At 38.7% G+C, this 17212-nt stretch overlaps 1 protein-coding gene across 1 annotated transcript in view; it reads right to left on the bottom strand.

The window, feature by feature from the left end:
* Positions 1-17212, bottom strand: part of MYLK (myosin light chain kinase) — a 216341-nt gene that overhangs the window by 36311 nt on the left and 162818 nt on the right. Inside the window, 3 exon segments of the mRNA XM_037396821.1 lie at positions 7799-7952; positions 10448-10575; positions 12429-12479. Coding sequence (XP_037252718.1) covers positions 7799-7952; positions 10448-10575; positions 12429-12479 — 333 coding nt within the window.

Here is a 17212-nt window from a genome sequence, read left to right as displayed (position 1 = left end):
TTTGGTAAACAGGTTTTTATATGCAGCCTGGATTAACCTTTAATTAATTTGTATTTGTACACTCTGAGAAGCATAAAACAAGCATGCTCAGCCTTTAAGCCATTGCTATTTATGAGACAAATTTGACTTGAGGTCCTTGCCTTTTGTTCAGTAGCATGTAACCCGAAATTCCTCCTGATAAGGAAAGGTACTTTTTCTCTTTCTTCGTAGGTGTAGAACCAACAGCTCATCCAGGACACCCACATAACACGGAACTGTGCTATCCAGATCTCACTGCCTTCTCTATGTGGCTCAATTTACAGAGTCCACAGAACACAAGCACCATTCCAGGAGACCAAAAAAGGCAGCAATCTCCTTATCTAACTCTGAGTGCAGGGAAATGGAAATTGTTCTGCTACTTGATGTGAGGGTCAGGCTGAGCCAAAGCAAGGCAATAGGGTTTGCTACACATTAAGAGCTTGCGGGGCGCCAGTGGGCTTTTAAGAAGCAGTGCCATTCCAGTGGACAGCCTCTGGAAACTGAGAACAGTATAACTGCAGCCTATGAAAAGAGTTATTTTTCTTTTATGAACAGAGACAACACTGAAGCAATGCCTCTTAAGTAGTTTTCTTTATCTGTTCTCAAAATTGATTTGGTTTTCTTTCTAAATCCAGTTATCATGTTACTGTATAATACTATTATTAGCTATTGTGATATCTGTCTGCCAGATAAAGAACAGACAGAAAGAAACGATTTAATTCCATTCCACAAGCTGTTTAGCCAGAGAAGGTATTTAATATGCTGCAAAAGCGAGTTGAACACTGTCCATGCCGACAGCACTGGCAAAGACTTCATTTGAAATTCATCAGCAGGAGAAAAACGAAACCATAAAAGGTCATAACTGAACTTGGCATTATTGCTGACGGGGCTTGGGGTCATGGCAGACCTTTCTGCTTTGCTCGGAAAGCTATGCCCTGCAGCTTTTTTTCCAAGGCATAGGAGTGCTATAAGCAGAGATATTATTAGCCCTTAACACGCTGTAACAACCATTAACGCCCTTCTGGCTGTTAGTATACCATAGGTTTAGGATAAAATTAAATTAGAAAACAATGCCTGTGTTTTCCTGCAAAACAACAAAGAGAAGATGATATGAACAGCAATTTACTGCTAATGAAACAGCCTCCCCAGCAGAGCCAAAGACAACATTGACAAGGTTAGTTAGCTCAGGGGACCAGAGTTTGAAAGTCACACCTCCTCTGTAATCCACCCTGCAGACTGCTGCTAGCCTCCTTGAAGTGTGATCCCTCAGCATATTGCCCCTCCTGATAACTCTGACATAAAGCTATTTAAAAACTGCCCTTTTGAGACCTGCAGATAAAGTAGCTTACAAATACTGGAGGCCCAAAGCACCACTTTGTGCTGTTGTTCCCGCCTTGCCAGCCAGGGCAACTGAGGCATAAAAGAGAAAAATGACCTTGCCCAAGGACACGCAGGAGAATGGAGCTGGGAACAAAACCAGAGCTCACCACTCCCATGCACATGGCCTCAGCACAAGAACATCTCCTTCTGCCACAGGCCTAACGGAACTAACAAATATACAGTGCATTCTCAGGAGCCCTTTTTCTAAACCATCTGCTCTTATGCCTGAACCAACAAGCTACTTGAATTACTGATGTGCTACACGTTAGGCATCTGGTTTGATAACTGATTGAATTAGAGCTCCCATAAAGGTGGAATAAATGTTAGGACTAACCTCAGTAAGACTATCAGTAGATTCCAGGACTCCACCAGGGTGAGCTGGGGTCCTTGGAACCCCATGTTCATGTGCAGGAGTCCTGATGAATAGCTTCTTAGTAACTAGGACATTTCTAGCATTTCACAGCATGTAAAATAAAGTAATTTTGTTGTGAGAAATACTGTCATGATCTTTCCTTTTCTTCATCAGAAGAAAGGTGAGGTAAGTTATCGGGAAAAATAACTAAGTGGGGAGTTCTACTGGAATTTCTCCAAACAGAAATTGAAATTAGATGGCTCTTCAAGGAATAAATCTGCATCGGTGTACCAGCACTGATGCATAGGACAACGTAAATTGTTTTTCCTCTATACATTTTTATCTTGCTGTGAAAATTTAGTTTTGATACAGGTGCAGAGTTGCAGCACCAAGCATTAGCAGGGAGGCTGACAGCCGAGGTTACAACGCTGTTGAACTAAAACAGCAGCAACGTAAAACATCTCTTCCTTAACCACCAGTCTAGTTGCCCTTTAACCATGAAACTGGTGACAAAAATCCTCCAGCAATTCAGAGGAATTTAAAAGGCTGAAGGTTAGAGACCGAGTCCACCCACATATTCTTAGGAAATTCACTGCATTCTCGACCCTAAGTGTAAACAAGGAATCACATGGATATTGCAAGATACAATCTGTTTCTCAAAAGAAGATGAAGTTTCAGAAGCATTTGCGTTAGTACTTCTGAGCTGCAGTATTCTCTGTGGAAGGCTCTGTGTTTTTACTGCTTCACTATCTGCTTCACAGATGACTGCACTTACTTTTCCAGAGAGAGCACACAGTTTCTGACCACCGCTGGATCCACTCAGTCTGAGCAGCTAGGACTGAGCCAGATTTCTCAGACACATAAAATGCTGATAGTGCCACTGTGAACTGTTGGTTACACTACCACATTTCCTTGTAACAGTTCAGGGCAGAGAACTAATGCTAATATAGCGTGATGTATGTCACTTGTTGAACCAGGACCAAGCCCTTCATATAAGCAATTAATAATCCTACCGTTGTATTCAATGACTGTTGGAGTTAGTGCCGATAAGTTCTTAAGCTAAACTTTTATTTTCTCATTTTTGCTTGGAAAGATTCTGGTCATACAGGTCCTGCTAAAGGCATAGAAGTTAACAGTTTCCTCACAGAAAGTAACTTCTCCACCCCAGCTAAAGTATGGAATCGTAACCTCATGCAGAGGAACAGGTATTAGTGAATTTGTGTTACACTGCTTGCATGCCTGTGTGCAACATGGTCATATATGGGCCTTTAAGTATTTGGTTTATCACTTTCCAACAGCATGTGAGGATGCAGTACACAGGATGTGCACAAATGCTTAGAGTAACAACAAACTCCACAATTATCTTTAGGCCTCTCAGGGTATAATGATATTGCTGTTATTCTTCTGCATACATCTACCATCTAGCTCGCTAATCACCATGATAATATTTTTTTCATACAATACCACACCATGAACAATAACAATCTGAAGAATTTATAAAAGACAAACAAGGTAGATCAAAATCATCCCCCAGGTAGGTAGTGCATGTGTTTTTACTTCTATGTTAAAAAAAGTAAAAGATATCACTAATATCCAAAGTACTCACCAAATATTAATCATCAGACCCCCCCCTCCCCCTGTATATTAGGCATGGAAAGATGAAGCAGTTTGCTCCATATCATGAAGGAAGCTTGTGGCATAGCTGCAGAACAGATTACTTCTCTAGTGCCAAATTGTCCTTGTTGAATACTCCGCTATTCTTTTGACTGTCTGCCATAGTATCCAGCTTGAGCCAGTACGAAAACCAAGTTTCTTTTTCAAAAGTGGTTACAGACTGGGGTATTCCTGTCACATAGCTAACATGTTTAGAACATAGATTTGATAAATTTACCCATATACATCCAATGAATGGCATGAAAGGAATGAATATTTCTTCCTGTCACTGTGGAGTGAGGGCTCTACCTAAATCTACTGTGCCTAAATCAGTCCTGTCTCACCCTAAGGTCACCACTGGTTCATTTAATATAGCTTTGGCAGCAGAAATCCGCTTCAATCTGACACACTGTCTGCTGTAAATCATTAGCTCAGTCTCACATCAGGCCATTTTGACTTTGGAGCAGAAACATGTTGAAAATCTCTCCAGAGAGATCACTCAGCTAATGGCATTGCTTATTTAAGAGACCTAATCATAACAATAGAGAAAAGCTCAACATGGACATTTTGGGACCAGTCAACCCTTTAAAAAAAGACATTGCTTAACTTGGATGTCTCGCTTCTATTGCAGGTCTCCCATTATTATTATTAGGGCATATACAGACAGTTATACAATGAATCAATGTGAAGCTCAAGACTCATTCCTTGTGGCTCAGTGCAGTTTACTCATCACCACACTGCAGTGCCTGTCAATTAACAAGTCTCCTCCAACCTGATTATGTATCAGTGCATCTGGTGTGTGGACTGCAAACAGCTCACACTGGAGGCTGAGCGTAATGGACATTTTGTTCCTTGATGTTCATTAAAATTGCAAATGAAAAAAAGTCCTTAGAATAAAGTTGGGTTTCTTTCAAGAGCATCTTTTTCCGTGGCCCAGACTGCACTGAATCATATACTATTCAAACTCTTTAAATGTCAGAACCCCTGCTCAGTTCAGTTAAGCTTGCCGTTGAAGTCTGCGTCTGACTGTGAGTCGTTAAATAAAAGACTTTAGGAGCCAAATTCAAAGGAATGCAGGGCAGCTTTTTTTTTCCCTAAAAGTAATTTTCTAAAAGTCATACCCAGCTACAGTGTACAGTCTAGGACTGAGAGTTTAAATCATAGCAGGATCATTTCTGATTTGAATCCTGGCAGATAAGCTCAGTCCTTTTTATCTTCTGGTTAGAGTTTAAGTCATAAGGGTTTGGGTTTTGTCTTTGACAAAGAAAGCTCTTTGACAACCGAAAGTATAAAACCAAGATCCAGGATGGTCTTCCATATCCTCAGGAAGGTCTTTAGACCTTCTGCTCAAAGCAGGATCAGCTATAAGGCCAGACCAGATTGTTCAGGTGCTTACCCAGTCTGAACTTGAATACTACCAAGGATGGAGACTACACAGCTTTTCTGGGCAGCCTGCTCCCTGGCATGTGTTACAGTCCAAATTTAATTTGGGAAATGCTTATTGGAGTCTTTCACATGAGGAGTTTGCCCACCAGCATGAAGACTTTGCAATCCACATGGTTGTAAGGAGTAATAATACAAGAAATGTTTCTTTATTTCCATATTTTTTTGTTTTATATTTTAACAAATGTCTGATTTGAGAAAATTCAGAACAGACAAGGCTGTTAGCTAGCCCTTTGAGAAACATAGCTCTAGGTTGGCTCACACACAGTCCTCCAGAAAGCAGATGCTCTGTATTTATAGTTTCCCTCAGTACATTCAAGACTCACTTGCAGACTGTGGTCAGTCAGCAGTGTTTTGAGCACACAGCATATGCATAGATATGCCTTTTATTGGTAAACTTTGAGGGGGGCAGCTCACGCAGAGTTTAGACCTTATTATAAATAGCTGAGGCAAACAGAGCTGAACTCGAGCGCCAGGGCTTTCTGCGCAAATGCTTGTTATGAATGTGGGTCACGGCAGGGAGTGCAGGTTTCTTCCCTGTACTTTGGGTGGAGCAGAGAGAATGGACAGGTAAGAATTTAGGACTAAGAATGAGCTTTGGTAGATTAAGAAGTCTCACATTTCACACATTCAGAGAAGCTTCCCTATTTTGACTGGAGCAGGCTCCGGAGAAAAGTACCTTCCAACTTTCATGAACATTTAACGTCTTTAAAGGTGCAAATAGCATGAAGGATTTTATCTCAGTGGTGAGATTCCAACCCACTCCCTAGGAGGAAGACATTTATTCTCCCTTTCCCACATTTTTGAGACCCCAGATGGAAGAATCTGGCCTTAAAATGCATATGTAGCAAGTAGGAATCTTGAGGCTTTGTCGTGCCTTTGGCAGTGCTGACATCAGCGAGATGTCTCACTGAAAAGCTTGGCGATTTTACAAGAGGGAATTTATTCTTTTTAGTTGGAAACAGATAGCTTGTCATCAGCCAAAACACATGGCAAACTCCAGCACATTGTAAGGATTCTTCACCCAACTGTCCCAAAAGCATCTCTGGGAATCCCACTGTTCTCTGGCACATTTCTTATAGAAGAACAAAGCAGGAGGCTGAGATGTAGCTTTATAAGGTTATAGAATTCAAAGACTTTCAAACAGATTAACTCCAAAGGACAGAAAACAGTGACTTATATAACAATGAGTCAAGGCTCATACAGTGACAAGATAATAGGAACTGTTGGCCTTAGTTCAGCTAAAAAGCATCCATTGCGCCCAATAACCTGCTATAGTTAAAAGGCTGCAGCAGTTGCCTAGGAAAGAGTGAAAAAAAGGGAAATGTGAAGAGCAAATAATCTCCTACCATTCTTCTAGCTGCTGATCAGCTGTGTTGGGGCTTTGGAGCCAAAAGCTGTACCCAGAACAATGTGTATGGTGATTATTCAAGGACCAATTTTTCAAAGTGTTAATTTTTTAACCTAGCTATACTTCTGACCTGTACAACGCACTGTTGGAAGGGGTCATACAATTTGCCTATGCATCATGTCAGAAATACTTTTTCTATTTTCGTCTAATCTTGAATTCTTTGGCACGTTGCTGGAATCTACTTGATACCTATACTCATTCATTCATTTGTCTTTTAACTGCAATGAAAGCCACAGATCAGATGAAAGAAATTCATTTAAATAACCAGGAGGCCTCCATTGACAATATGTATAGCAGTATGCAATGGAGGGACATTCACTCTTTAGCAGTGGATATTCTACTTGAAAGTGTGATTCTGCTCATTAAACTTTGTATGTTACTCACTGGATTGCTGGAATGAATTTCCACTCCAACTCGGGCTAATGGTATTTTGCCTCTGATTTCAGTGGTGTCAGATTTTCATCTCTGGCCCTATACCTGCATATCTTTACTTGCTCACTAGCCCATACATCTGTTAGGACAGCAGAGCCAAGGCAGTTATGAGGGTGTGATTTGGATGCAGCCTTACTGGTTGAACTAGAATTCGTCCAAATGCCTGAGCAAGCTCTGCCCTCCCCGCCGCCTTGTGTCAAAACCTTTCTGCAGGCCACAGATAACACAGCCTAGAAACACTCCCATCCTGAAGACTAGTGTTTTAATGAAATCACCCTCTTTGCTCGTAAAACTTCCCTAGATCTCACTGGAAAATATTCGTTGTGTATCCACACCAGGGCAGGTTCATTAGACCTTTCAGAGCAAGATGTCACAGCTCTAGATTTCGTCTCACACTCAAGCTACCTGTCTAGGCTGCAGTTTTATCAGCAAACATCCTGCAACTGTTACCAGTATACAACTGTCTGCAGCTGTCCACAGCCCGCTACAACAAACCTGATGGCCTGAATGTGTCATCTAGCAAGGCTGTTTGAAGCTTTAGAACACACGTGTGTAAAAGCCCCAAAATGAAGGGCTTCATATTCAAAACAGTGCCTTTATTCACTGCTTTTTGTCACTATAAACCAGCAGATAAGGAAAGTAATTTCAGTTAAAAGGATAAAATCTCCAGTCTTCAAGCAACAGGATATTTTCAAATTCACAGTCTAATAGAAACCACCTCAATCCTTCTTGAACTAACAGTTTTAAAATTTGCATCTAGCAAACATCTGGATGCTGCAAATATTAATGGGAAAAAGAAGTGGTATCTAACAAAAAAATGGAGACATGAGCTGTTTTATTCTTGTGGATTTTTTTAGTCTGAGCTATTTTGTTCCTCTATCTGTAATTAGTGATTTTTTCTAAATAAAACACAGTATATTGTTACTGACCTTGCTGATAATTCTTACTACTCACTGTCCAGTCCAGACATTTCTTCAAGTACTAGTTTTTCATTTCAGTTGTCTTATCTGATTGCTTTATTTAATTTTTTGCATGCCATCATATATAAAGCAAATGTAGAGTGATGTATAGAGAATGACTAGATATCTAAAACATTATTATGGACTTACCAACAACTGTAAGGTTGACTTGTGCTTGTCTGCTGCCAAGTTTGTTCTCTACAACTAGGGTATAACATCCACAGTGTTCCTGCTTTGTTGATGATATTGTTAGCTTGCTGCTGTTTTCAGCATTCTCAATTTTAATATATTCATTTTCTTCAATCTGCCAAATTCAAAAGAAAAAAAAAGATTTTGTGGGATAAATTTCTTCACATCTGAAAGAGCTCAAATTACAATACAAGGTTACCATATTGAGTATTATCTGCAGATAACTATTACAGCAGTGAATATGTGCAGCTGGTAGTGTAATCAACACAAAACATCTAAAAATGCAGTAGAACATTATAATGGCTCCAGTCCTGCAAAAGCAACAGGGAGCATTGGTGTTCTGGGACTCCACTAAGGAACAGGAATTTCACTTTCTAACTCCTCTTTGACAGGCTGAAAGTGCCAAGTGTGTACGTAATTGGCAAAAGAACTGTTTGGTCTCACATATCTCGCAGAGACCACAGCAGAACAAGGGTTTAGCTCCAAACACCCTAATTCAGACACCATTTCCCTTTAAAGGCCAATGTGCAAATCATCCATAGCTGTGACTTTTGTCCTCTTGTCCCAAACAGCCTTATTCTGTACTTCCACATAAACCAGGGAAACAGTTTCTTGGGTTTGAACAATTGAAGATGATGTTGACTGGAACGGAGATGTAATGCTACAGCTATGCAGAGAGAGAGATACAAGAGCAGATTTAGCTTTCCTATAGCATTTTTATTTTCTGGAGGCATATTCTGAACTAGTTTTTAATTGAAATAAAGCTATCATAGCATAAATGACAAAGGAGACTTTAATCAGTATTTAATCAGATATTTTAATTAGTATTAGCTGGAGACATGACAGATTATTTAAAAACCTCATAATCCTATACTGCAGTTACAGAAACTGTACACTCTGTTCTTATGAAACAGACAACATAATGTCAATGCCCTTCTTCCTCCCACCACTTCCTTCTTAGATAAGTGACTCTTACAACGTATTCTCAGAATTCATTAAAAATGAAGGCTATTTAGTTTGCCTTATCTTGTCTCATATATTCAGAGAATAAGAAATTGCAAGGCTAAGAGCAGGACTGTCCTTGCTTTCTCCTTAACTGAGATAGAACACATGCACTGCTACATGCCCCAAAGCCTGCTGCCCTCACTTGTCCTCCTACAGTGTTTATGAACCTTCCTGAAGTCTTTTTCTTTCCTCATTCACCTGTGATAATAAACCATTTAAAAATTTATGTCATTTTAACATATGATTTTTTTAAACCTTTAGATTGTCTTATAGTAAGTAACTAAAGAAGAAAGTATAAGATATTAAAAATAACATTTTACAAAGAAAAAAGGTGTAGAATCACAGATTATGGATCTGAGATGGTATTATGAGCTGCTGGTCTCTCATGAAATAAATTTTGCATTTAAAAATGGGCTTGAAATCTATGTAAATAGACTTGTTGTATTGAACAATGAACTCAGAATTCTGCACAAACCAGAAACTCACTTTTGAGGGGTATATTTTACCCACATGTTACAAAATAGCTCAGCAAAACAGGACACTGAATGTCACTGGAACTTCTCAGACCTATTTTTGTAGAAATGAGTAGGCCACTTTTAAGCTCCAATCTTGAAACTAAAGAATTTTAAGAACATATAAGAGATAAGGAAAAAACTACCCTTTCCCCTAAATAAGAGGTTATTTGGGGTTAGCAAAGACAGACTTTGCAATACCCTTTGCACTAGCAAATTGTTTTGAATTCCTTCAATTAAATGCTGACACATCTGGATTTACAGTCTAAACTTCCTTGTAGGAGGAGATGTTTTTATTTATGTTCTATAGAGTGCATAACAAGTTCAGAATGAAATAAACAGAATAGCAGCTACAGTACATATTTACATTTGCTATATCCTAACAGGGCAGTTCATCTTCCAGTTTGCACTCGCACCTTGGGTTACTTGATTTAAAATGGTTTTATTATTTGTTAAAGCAACTCTCTTTAGAAACTGCCCTTAAAGGACACATGTAATAGAGTTACAGGAAATAAATTCAAGTAGAAGGAACTTTAAAACTAGGGGGTGAGAGCACTCACAGCAGCATAATCACTGTTGTGCCTTGTGTGGTGATGTTTGTGTTGTTAGATGTTTCACTCAAGCTTCTTATATGGCATTTTGCCCCTCTGACATAACTTTAGACCAAGCATAATGAAGAAGTAATTTTTGAAGGAGAGATATTTCCTGTGACAGATATTTTTCAGACACCTACGTCTTTCACATCACCTATCCTTTAATTACATGGTCTAAAGTTTTTCTCAAAGGAACAACCGTTTTTAATAGGAGGGGACAGACAGCAACGGGTTTAAACTGTAGCAAGAAAGACTTGAGTTTGGCATTACGAAAAAATTTCTAACACTATGGGTATTTAACCACTACAATAGGTTGCTAATGGAGGTTGTGAAATCTTCATCATTGGAATGTTTCCAGCAGAGGTGAGGAAAACACCTGGCAGGAATGACATGTACTTTGCCAGTTCCTGGGGGAGGGAGAGGGACAAGATGGGTTGCTGGTGTTCCTTTCCAGCTTTACTTTTTCAATGATTGTTTAAACAGAACAGAAAACAATTTACCTGCTTACGGAATTTCATCCAGGTGCAAGTTATGGGTGCCGTTCCTACCACCTTGGCAAACAATTCCACTGATTCACCTGCACGGACTTTTCTGTCTTCTGGGAACTGAGTAATCTGAGGAGGAGTAGCTGATGAAAATATAAACAAACAAACAAACAAATAAATAATCTCTGTAGGTGACTATACTTTGAATTTTTCTTAAAATTCAAAACACTTAAGTATCTTAGCTCAACAGTTTCAAAACACCATTTGAAATCCACATTAGCAGTTGTCTGTTGCTTGCAATGAAAGTTATGTGAACATTGTTAATTCTACTGTAGATAAGCAACAGCAATCTACCTGTCAGGAGTTTGCTTATGCAAAACTAAGGTACAGAAATCAAAAGACCAAAAGTGTTAAGATCTACCACCAATTCCAAATATACAGCTTATGAAATTTTGTTTTGGGTTTGTTAGAAAAACTTTTTTCTTTTGCACTTTGCATTTTTGAAGACTGCCTCCAGCTAACTTCATATTGATTTGCATGTCCTGAGGGGATCTGCAAACCTGCTCCCTAACATTGTCAACAGCATTCAGAAAATTTAAGACTCAACACCTGCCTACGAAGATTCTTGCTTCATAGCCAGGGAAACATCATGTGAGACATCTAATAGAGAGACAAGGGAGGAAATTTGTCCATCACACTGAATTTTCCTGCGATCAATAACAGATCCTTTTGTTTGTGTATTACAGTTTTCTTTTAAATCTTGCATTCCCATTCATACTCCTCCGTTTCTGAATCAGGTATTTCTCCTGATTTTTTAATTCTTTATTATTTTATTTTATATAAATGTATAAATTTATAATTCTTATAAATTTTATTTTTATTTATTATAATTTTATTTATTGTTATAATTTTTAAATTTTTAAATTTAATTTATAAATTAAATTTATAAACTAAAACTTCCCTCTCACTGTTTGAGTATCAATAGACAGCAGAACATCTCTTGCTAATAGTGCTACTTCCTGACTCTTGGTTGTGATGCTGAGTGTGCCAGACTCCCTGGTAGCTGCTAGGGACAGGTGCCAGAAATATCACAGCGCATACAATTCCAGGATGAAACCTGTTCTGTTGCTTTATAAGAGCAGTACAATAAAAAATAACTGGGGCAGGGAATGAGGGCTGGGGGAGAAGTGGGTTTGAGGACGTATAGACAGAAATGGTAAAAAGCATTCCCTACCATTAGAATGACCTTGCTACCTAACGTAATGTTCCTCTCCAAAGCACAGGGCTACTGGGCGTGAAAAAGTACTTTCTTTTTCTTTTCAATGTAATTGAAACAAAATAGCTCTGCCCCGCCCCCCCCCCCCCCCCCCTCCCCCTTGTTGTTTGGAAAGTGGGTTTGTTTTGAAAACATCTGAAGGAAACTAGGCTGAAGCACCTATCTGGCACAGAAAACAGCTTGAAGAGTTTAAAAGTCTGAGAAAGTTTTCAGACACTGAAAGCAGGTTTCTACAGAGGAACATTCTGAGTAACTTTAAATATGGATAGCTTTGACTAGGAGAGTGCAAACACATGATCAGGTTATGATAATGCCAGTTATGAGGAAAAGTAGAATCTATCAGCTTCTTCATGGTAACTACTCATGCAGAGGTGGCATTCTGTGATACATAGAAAAATCTCTTTCACAGGAGGCTAAGGTATATTGTGGATATAGCAAAGGACATGAGTTACAACACTACTGCTGACATGGTAGGATTTTTTTTTTATAATTGCTATAGCTTATTCAATATTAACTTTTTTAGATGCTCATTATTTAAGTCTTAGTGCGGTGTAACCTTAAGAACAAGTTTGAAAAAGGGTCTTTGCTTACCAAGCGTTTAATCACATATGTAAATAAACTTAGTAGGCAAACAGCTGTTCGTAGAAATGCAGTGTCCATTCCTTAAAACTGTATTGGTTTATTATTTATTCCTACAGGATTACACATGCAACAAATTACCTGCTTTTGGAGGAGTCTTTGGAGCTGGTTTCTTCTTCACTGTTGCTTCACCTAGTTAAAAAAAAATAATAAATTCAAAGGTGAGCTTTGGAAGATACCAGACTAATTGCAAAGCTTACATCCATAGCTATGCTTTGTTGGCACCTGAAAATATATGTTCTTTCAGCATATTTAACTCAAGAATTAAAAATATTTTTAAAAACATTGAATGATCCTCAGAATATTCACAGTTGAAGCCAGAACTTCTAAAAGAATCAAATAAACCTGCCACACATCTCTCATAGTCTGTCTGTTCATTATAGCAGTTTAACTGGGGTCAATTCTGATCAGATTTCCAGCATAATCAATGCTGAATGAGCTCAGTTAAAACTAGGGGGGTTAACACCACATGCTGCTGCTGATACCACCTGTGAGCTAGCAAGGAAACAGCAATATATGGGCAGTAAATACTAGTATCACCCCTCCTCCTCCTCCTTAGGCAGGGACAACTTTTTGCTGTATTCAGAAAGGAAAGAGTCATGGCATCAAAACGTACAGCCCAGAATTTAAAATATGGGCACATAAAATTTGGGAAGACAATGTTCTACAAATAATGAATGGTAAGCAGAAAGACAGTAGAGAAGACAGGTAGATAGAAAACAGCTATTAACTGTTTTTCACAAAACAAGAACTAGGGACCACCAAATTAAATTACCAGTCAGCAGGCATCAAAGAAACAAAAGAAATATTTTTAAATATAGCATGGATAATCTGTTCACAGCCAAGTAATGTTTTGCAAGACAGAAACATAAACAGGTTCAAAAGGACAGATTCATAGGAGTTAGGTCTAGTGGTGGCCATTAAATTTAACAGTCTGGATACCTTCAAACCCCTGAATTCCAGAAGTGGAGGGGCTTGTTCCCTTTAGAGCACTTTCTTTTTGTTTGCTATCCTAAGCATCCTCGGCAGAGGAAGGACTCTACTGTGAAAGGACATTTCTTATTCTTTTATGCTCAAGCAGGCAGCTTGACTGAAATAATCTGGCTTTTAAGATGTTATTGCCTCCCACAGAAGCAGTATCTACTAAGTGCTTTTGAATATCTTGCAGAATATAAATAGGTGCCTAGTTATAGCCATAACAGTCTCAAAAGGTTTGAATTTTTTGGTTCATTCTTTACTGAAGTTATTTCAAAGTCACAAGACACTGAGCAGCAAAAAAATCCCCCCAAATCCACCAAACAAATAAAAAGAGTCTATTATTTTACCCCCCTTTGCTGCAGTATGATACCCAGGGAACACATCACCTGATGCCCCATGAATAAGGAGTCGTGAGCTGTGAATCCACCATGGGAGTTTAATGTTACAAGCAACAGACAGACGTGAAGATTCATTTTAAGCTTTAGTGTCACTGGAGATAGTAAATGATGTGCTATAAGTTGCTAAAAGACCAAATGCTTTAATAAATAGGTAACGATTCAGCTGTCAACACCAGTGTTTATTCAGTTCATTCTGGAGAATATTTCACTATGCACTGAATATAGAAGAATTTTTTGCCACCTTTTTTATACACTTCCATTTTATAGTAACTTTCTCTCAAAGTTTGCTGATCTTTCATATGCTCAGTCTTTAGTGATTTTGTAGAAACCAGAAACACAATAATGGAGAGGTAGGATATTCTTACAGTACTTACAGCCGGGTCAAAAAAGAATACTTGGATACCTCCCAAGGAAGCCTTTCTTCAATGACAGCTCAACAACTAATTAAAGTTTAGATTAATACTTGTGAGGTGTTTAACCTAGTATAACTGGACCATCAGGGCACAAGCTAGGTATCTGTCCTGCCACGTCTTCCGTGTGGGCTTTACTTCAGGCTGTAGTCACAGTTACATGGATAAAACTACTTATCAGGTGCCAGCTGGAAGGGCTGTAGAGTCTGGCCTATCATCTGCTGTTAAACATCCCCATTAATGGAATTAATCTATTAGTTACTCATTAGATGCATAATCCCATGCAAACGAACTCAGTTATATGATTTAAAAAACACATAAACGTTTTCGTATGCACACATGCTGTATTTGATGTCAGATCCTTGGGTCTTTCCTGAACTGAGAATGAAATAACTGGTTACCTCCTCTTGGAGCTATAACTTTTAATACAAGCTAAAGCAATAACATTAATTTACTTCCACATTCCATTAAGCCCCATATGAACAAAGGGCACCAAGGATGAGAAAAAAGCACCGTCTGTCAAATGCCACCTTGGGTTTCAGATACTATTGCTATTTTTCAGAAATATCACTGCAGACAAATAGGAGGAAAAGCAAATTCCTTAATCCAGCATGATTTTCACTTAGTTACTGCCTCTTGGCCTACACTGTATATCTGTTGCTGTACCTTACTTAACAAGCAAGGTGCTAGTGGAGTCATCAGACTCTAAATGCTCATGTTTCACTCTGACTCTTAATATCTCAATATATTTTTTTTGTCTTGGCTGACAATGTCATTCTCTGCCTTTGCATAATACATGCACAGAATGGATATTTATATACTCAGATAACCTGCCCACTTTTCTTTGCCTACTGTCAGCCGCTCTTGGTTCATCATGGAAGGGCCCCCAATAACATAATTTGTTCATTCACAACTACAGTCAGTGACATTCAATTAATCACTGCTAAAGAACAATGTTTCAATACAGGCTAGGATGTATAATGAACCACCAGGTATTATATTTACGCTGTAAGTGGAATAAATGCATGGTGCCCCTCCTGGCCCTGCAATAACGAAGGACTGTGCTTAAGACAGTTCAAAAGGCTCTCACCTCAACGAAGATTTCCATAGCAGGAAAGCAAAGAACACAAACCTATCACCTCATTCAGCTAGGGTACTTCTTTTTATATATAAATACAAACTTTTTGTTTAATTTTTAGTTTTTACCCACCAGGACATTACATTCACTTAACTGAGGATACACAGACTGTCACTGGACTTCATCAAACCATGCAGATTACAAAGGGTTGCTGGAAGGTCTAGCTGAATATCCTGTTTTGCAGACACAAATAGCCCTGAGCTGACATGAAAGACAGGAGCACTGTGGAAGGGGATGAGTACAAGGATGTCTCTCTGGGTCTGTAAAGTAGACTTCTTTGGCCAGTAGTGTGCACTCCACTCTTCTTAGATCTTCCTTAAGAGTACCAGCTCATCACATGCATCTTTTTGAAATGCAATTTTTGTTTGAAAAGCTTCTGGAGACAGCGAAAAAAATCTAATAAGATTACCCAAAGCTTACGAGGTCAAACAACTGTTTTCATTAAAATATTCAAACCTCTTGGGAATGTTAGTTCAAGTCTGCCTCTGCTGCTTTTTGAAAAAAAGACAGTTTGTCTCTCTTTTGATATTTACATTGAAACAGGCTGAAGTTGAAAACCAGCCTGGAAGATAAAGGACATAATATTCCCTCCTTAAATGAATCTGTCTTCCAGAAACAACTTAATGTAAACATCACAGGGCTGGTATTTACATAACTTTATAGACAGGTTTGCCTCTTAGAGAGCTTGTGCCTGGGTGGGGGGACATAAACTAAAAAAGGTAAAGATCCCATACAGGCTGATAGCTGTGGGACATTTGGTTGTGCCGTTCTTTGCCCTGATGGTGAATTAGTGAGAGCAGATATGTTCAGAAGCCTCTAACTTTTTGTTTCCCTTTTTTGGAATTTTACTAAAAATAGGCATAGCCCTCCCCTGAAATGGCTCTCTGCACAACTTGCTTTCATAAAGCATGAAGTAAAACTTACGGTCTGAAAAAAACATCAGTACTCAAGATAGCATTTCCAACCAGTCCGTAATTCCCATTGTCTTTATTGAGGAACATGCCTAAAATCACGTGCATGTCTTCCATAATGATGGATTTCAGGACCTGGTAAACAAGTACAATCAGTACCTAACTCTGTTAACATAAAGAGCAAGACATTTCCCTGCTCCTGTCTGTTTGTGGAATAGCTTTATTTTAGTTCAGGATAGGAGAAGGGCTAATGACTTACTAATGACACTATAGTCATATAGGAAACCATTTTCCCCTCATGCAAAACTTTTCAAGATTTCATCTGAGAGGAACTAAATTTTTTTTTCAGAGTTTCCATTTAGAGAAATTGAAAAAAGAAGTCATGTCTGTAATGTGTCAGATATCATGGTAACAAAAATATAAGGAGATGGAAAACCAGATTCAAGTCTCTGCTCCTTCTTCCCTATCTCACTTGAATGCTTCAGACATGTGGAACATGACATTTTGACGTGTCTCTCTGCCACATGTAAATGAATTACAGTGTAACCTCCATCAGACCCTTCTGGGGATAGATATCAGGATCTGAATCAAAGGTGACTGTTGACTGTAAAGCTTCTCTACTCTCTGCTATGCTAGAAAGCATGGACTGACTGAGACCTAGTGCAGAACTTGGCCTTGTGGTCAAGGCAATGAATTATTCAGTTCTAACCTTGCTTCTGTCACAGACTTCATTGATGGAACAAAAACTTATTACAGGTATTAATTAGCACAGACACGATGAAATAGGAGAAAGATGATGGCTACAACTGTAGTAGAGAAAGACAACACATCATTACTTACCAATTTATTTGTACATTCATGAACCTGTGCTAATTGCGACAGTCACAAAACACCAGTAGCCTGAAAACTTCATCAAGGTTTGAAAGCTTAAACAATTTCACTTCATTGTTTCTCCATGAGCAAATTCCTCGTACTGTTTCCAAATAACTGTTTATTATCTAAATACAATAACATAGAAAGCAACCCTGGC

The sequence above is a fragment of the Falco rusticolus genome, chromosome 8, assembly GCF_015220075.1.
Source record: "Falco rusticolus isolate bFalRus1 chromosome 8, bFalRus1.pri, whole genome shotgun sequence".
Lineage (NCBI taxonomy): Eukaryota > Metazoa > Chordata > Aves > Falconiformes > Falconidae > Falco > Falco rusticolus.
This window is presented reverse-complemented; position numbering and strand designations above follow the sequence as displayed.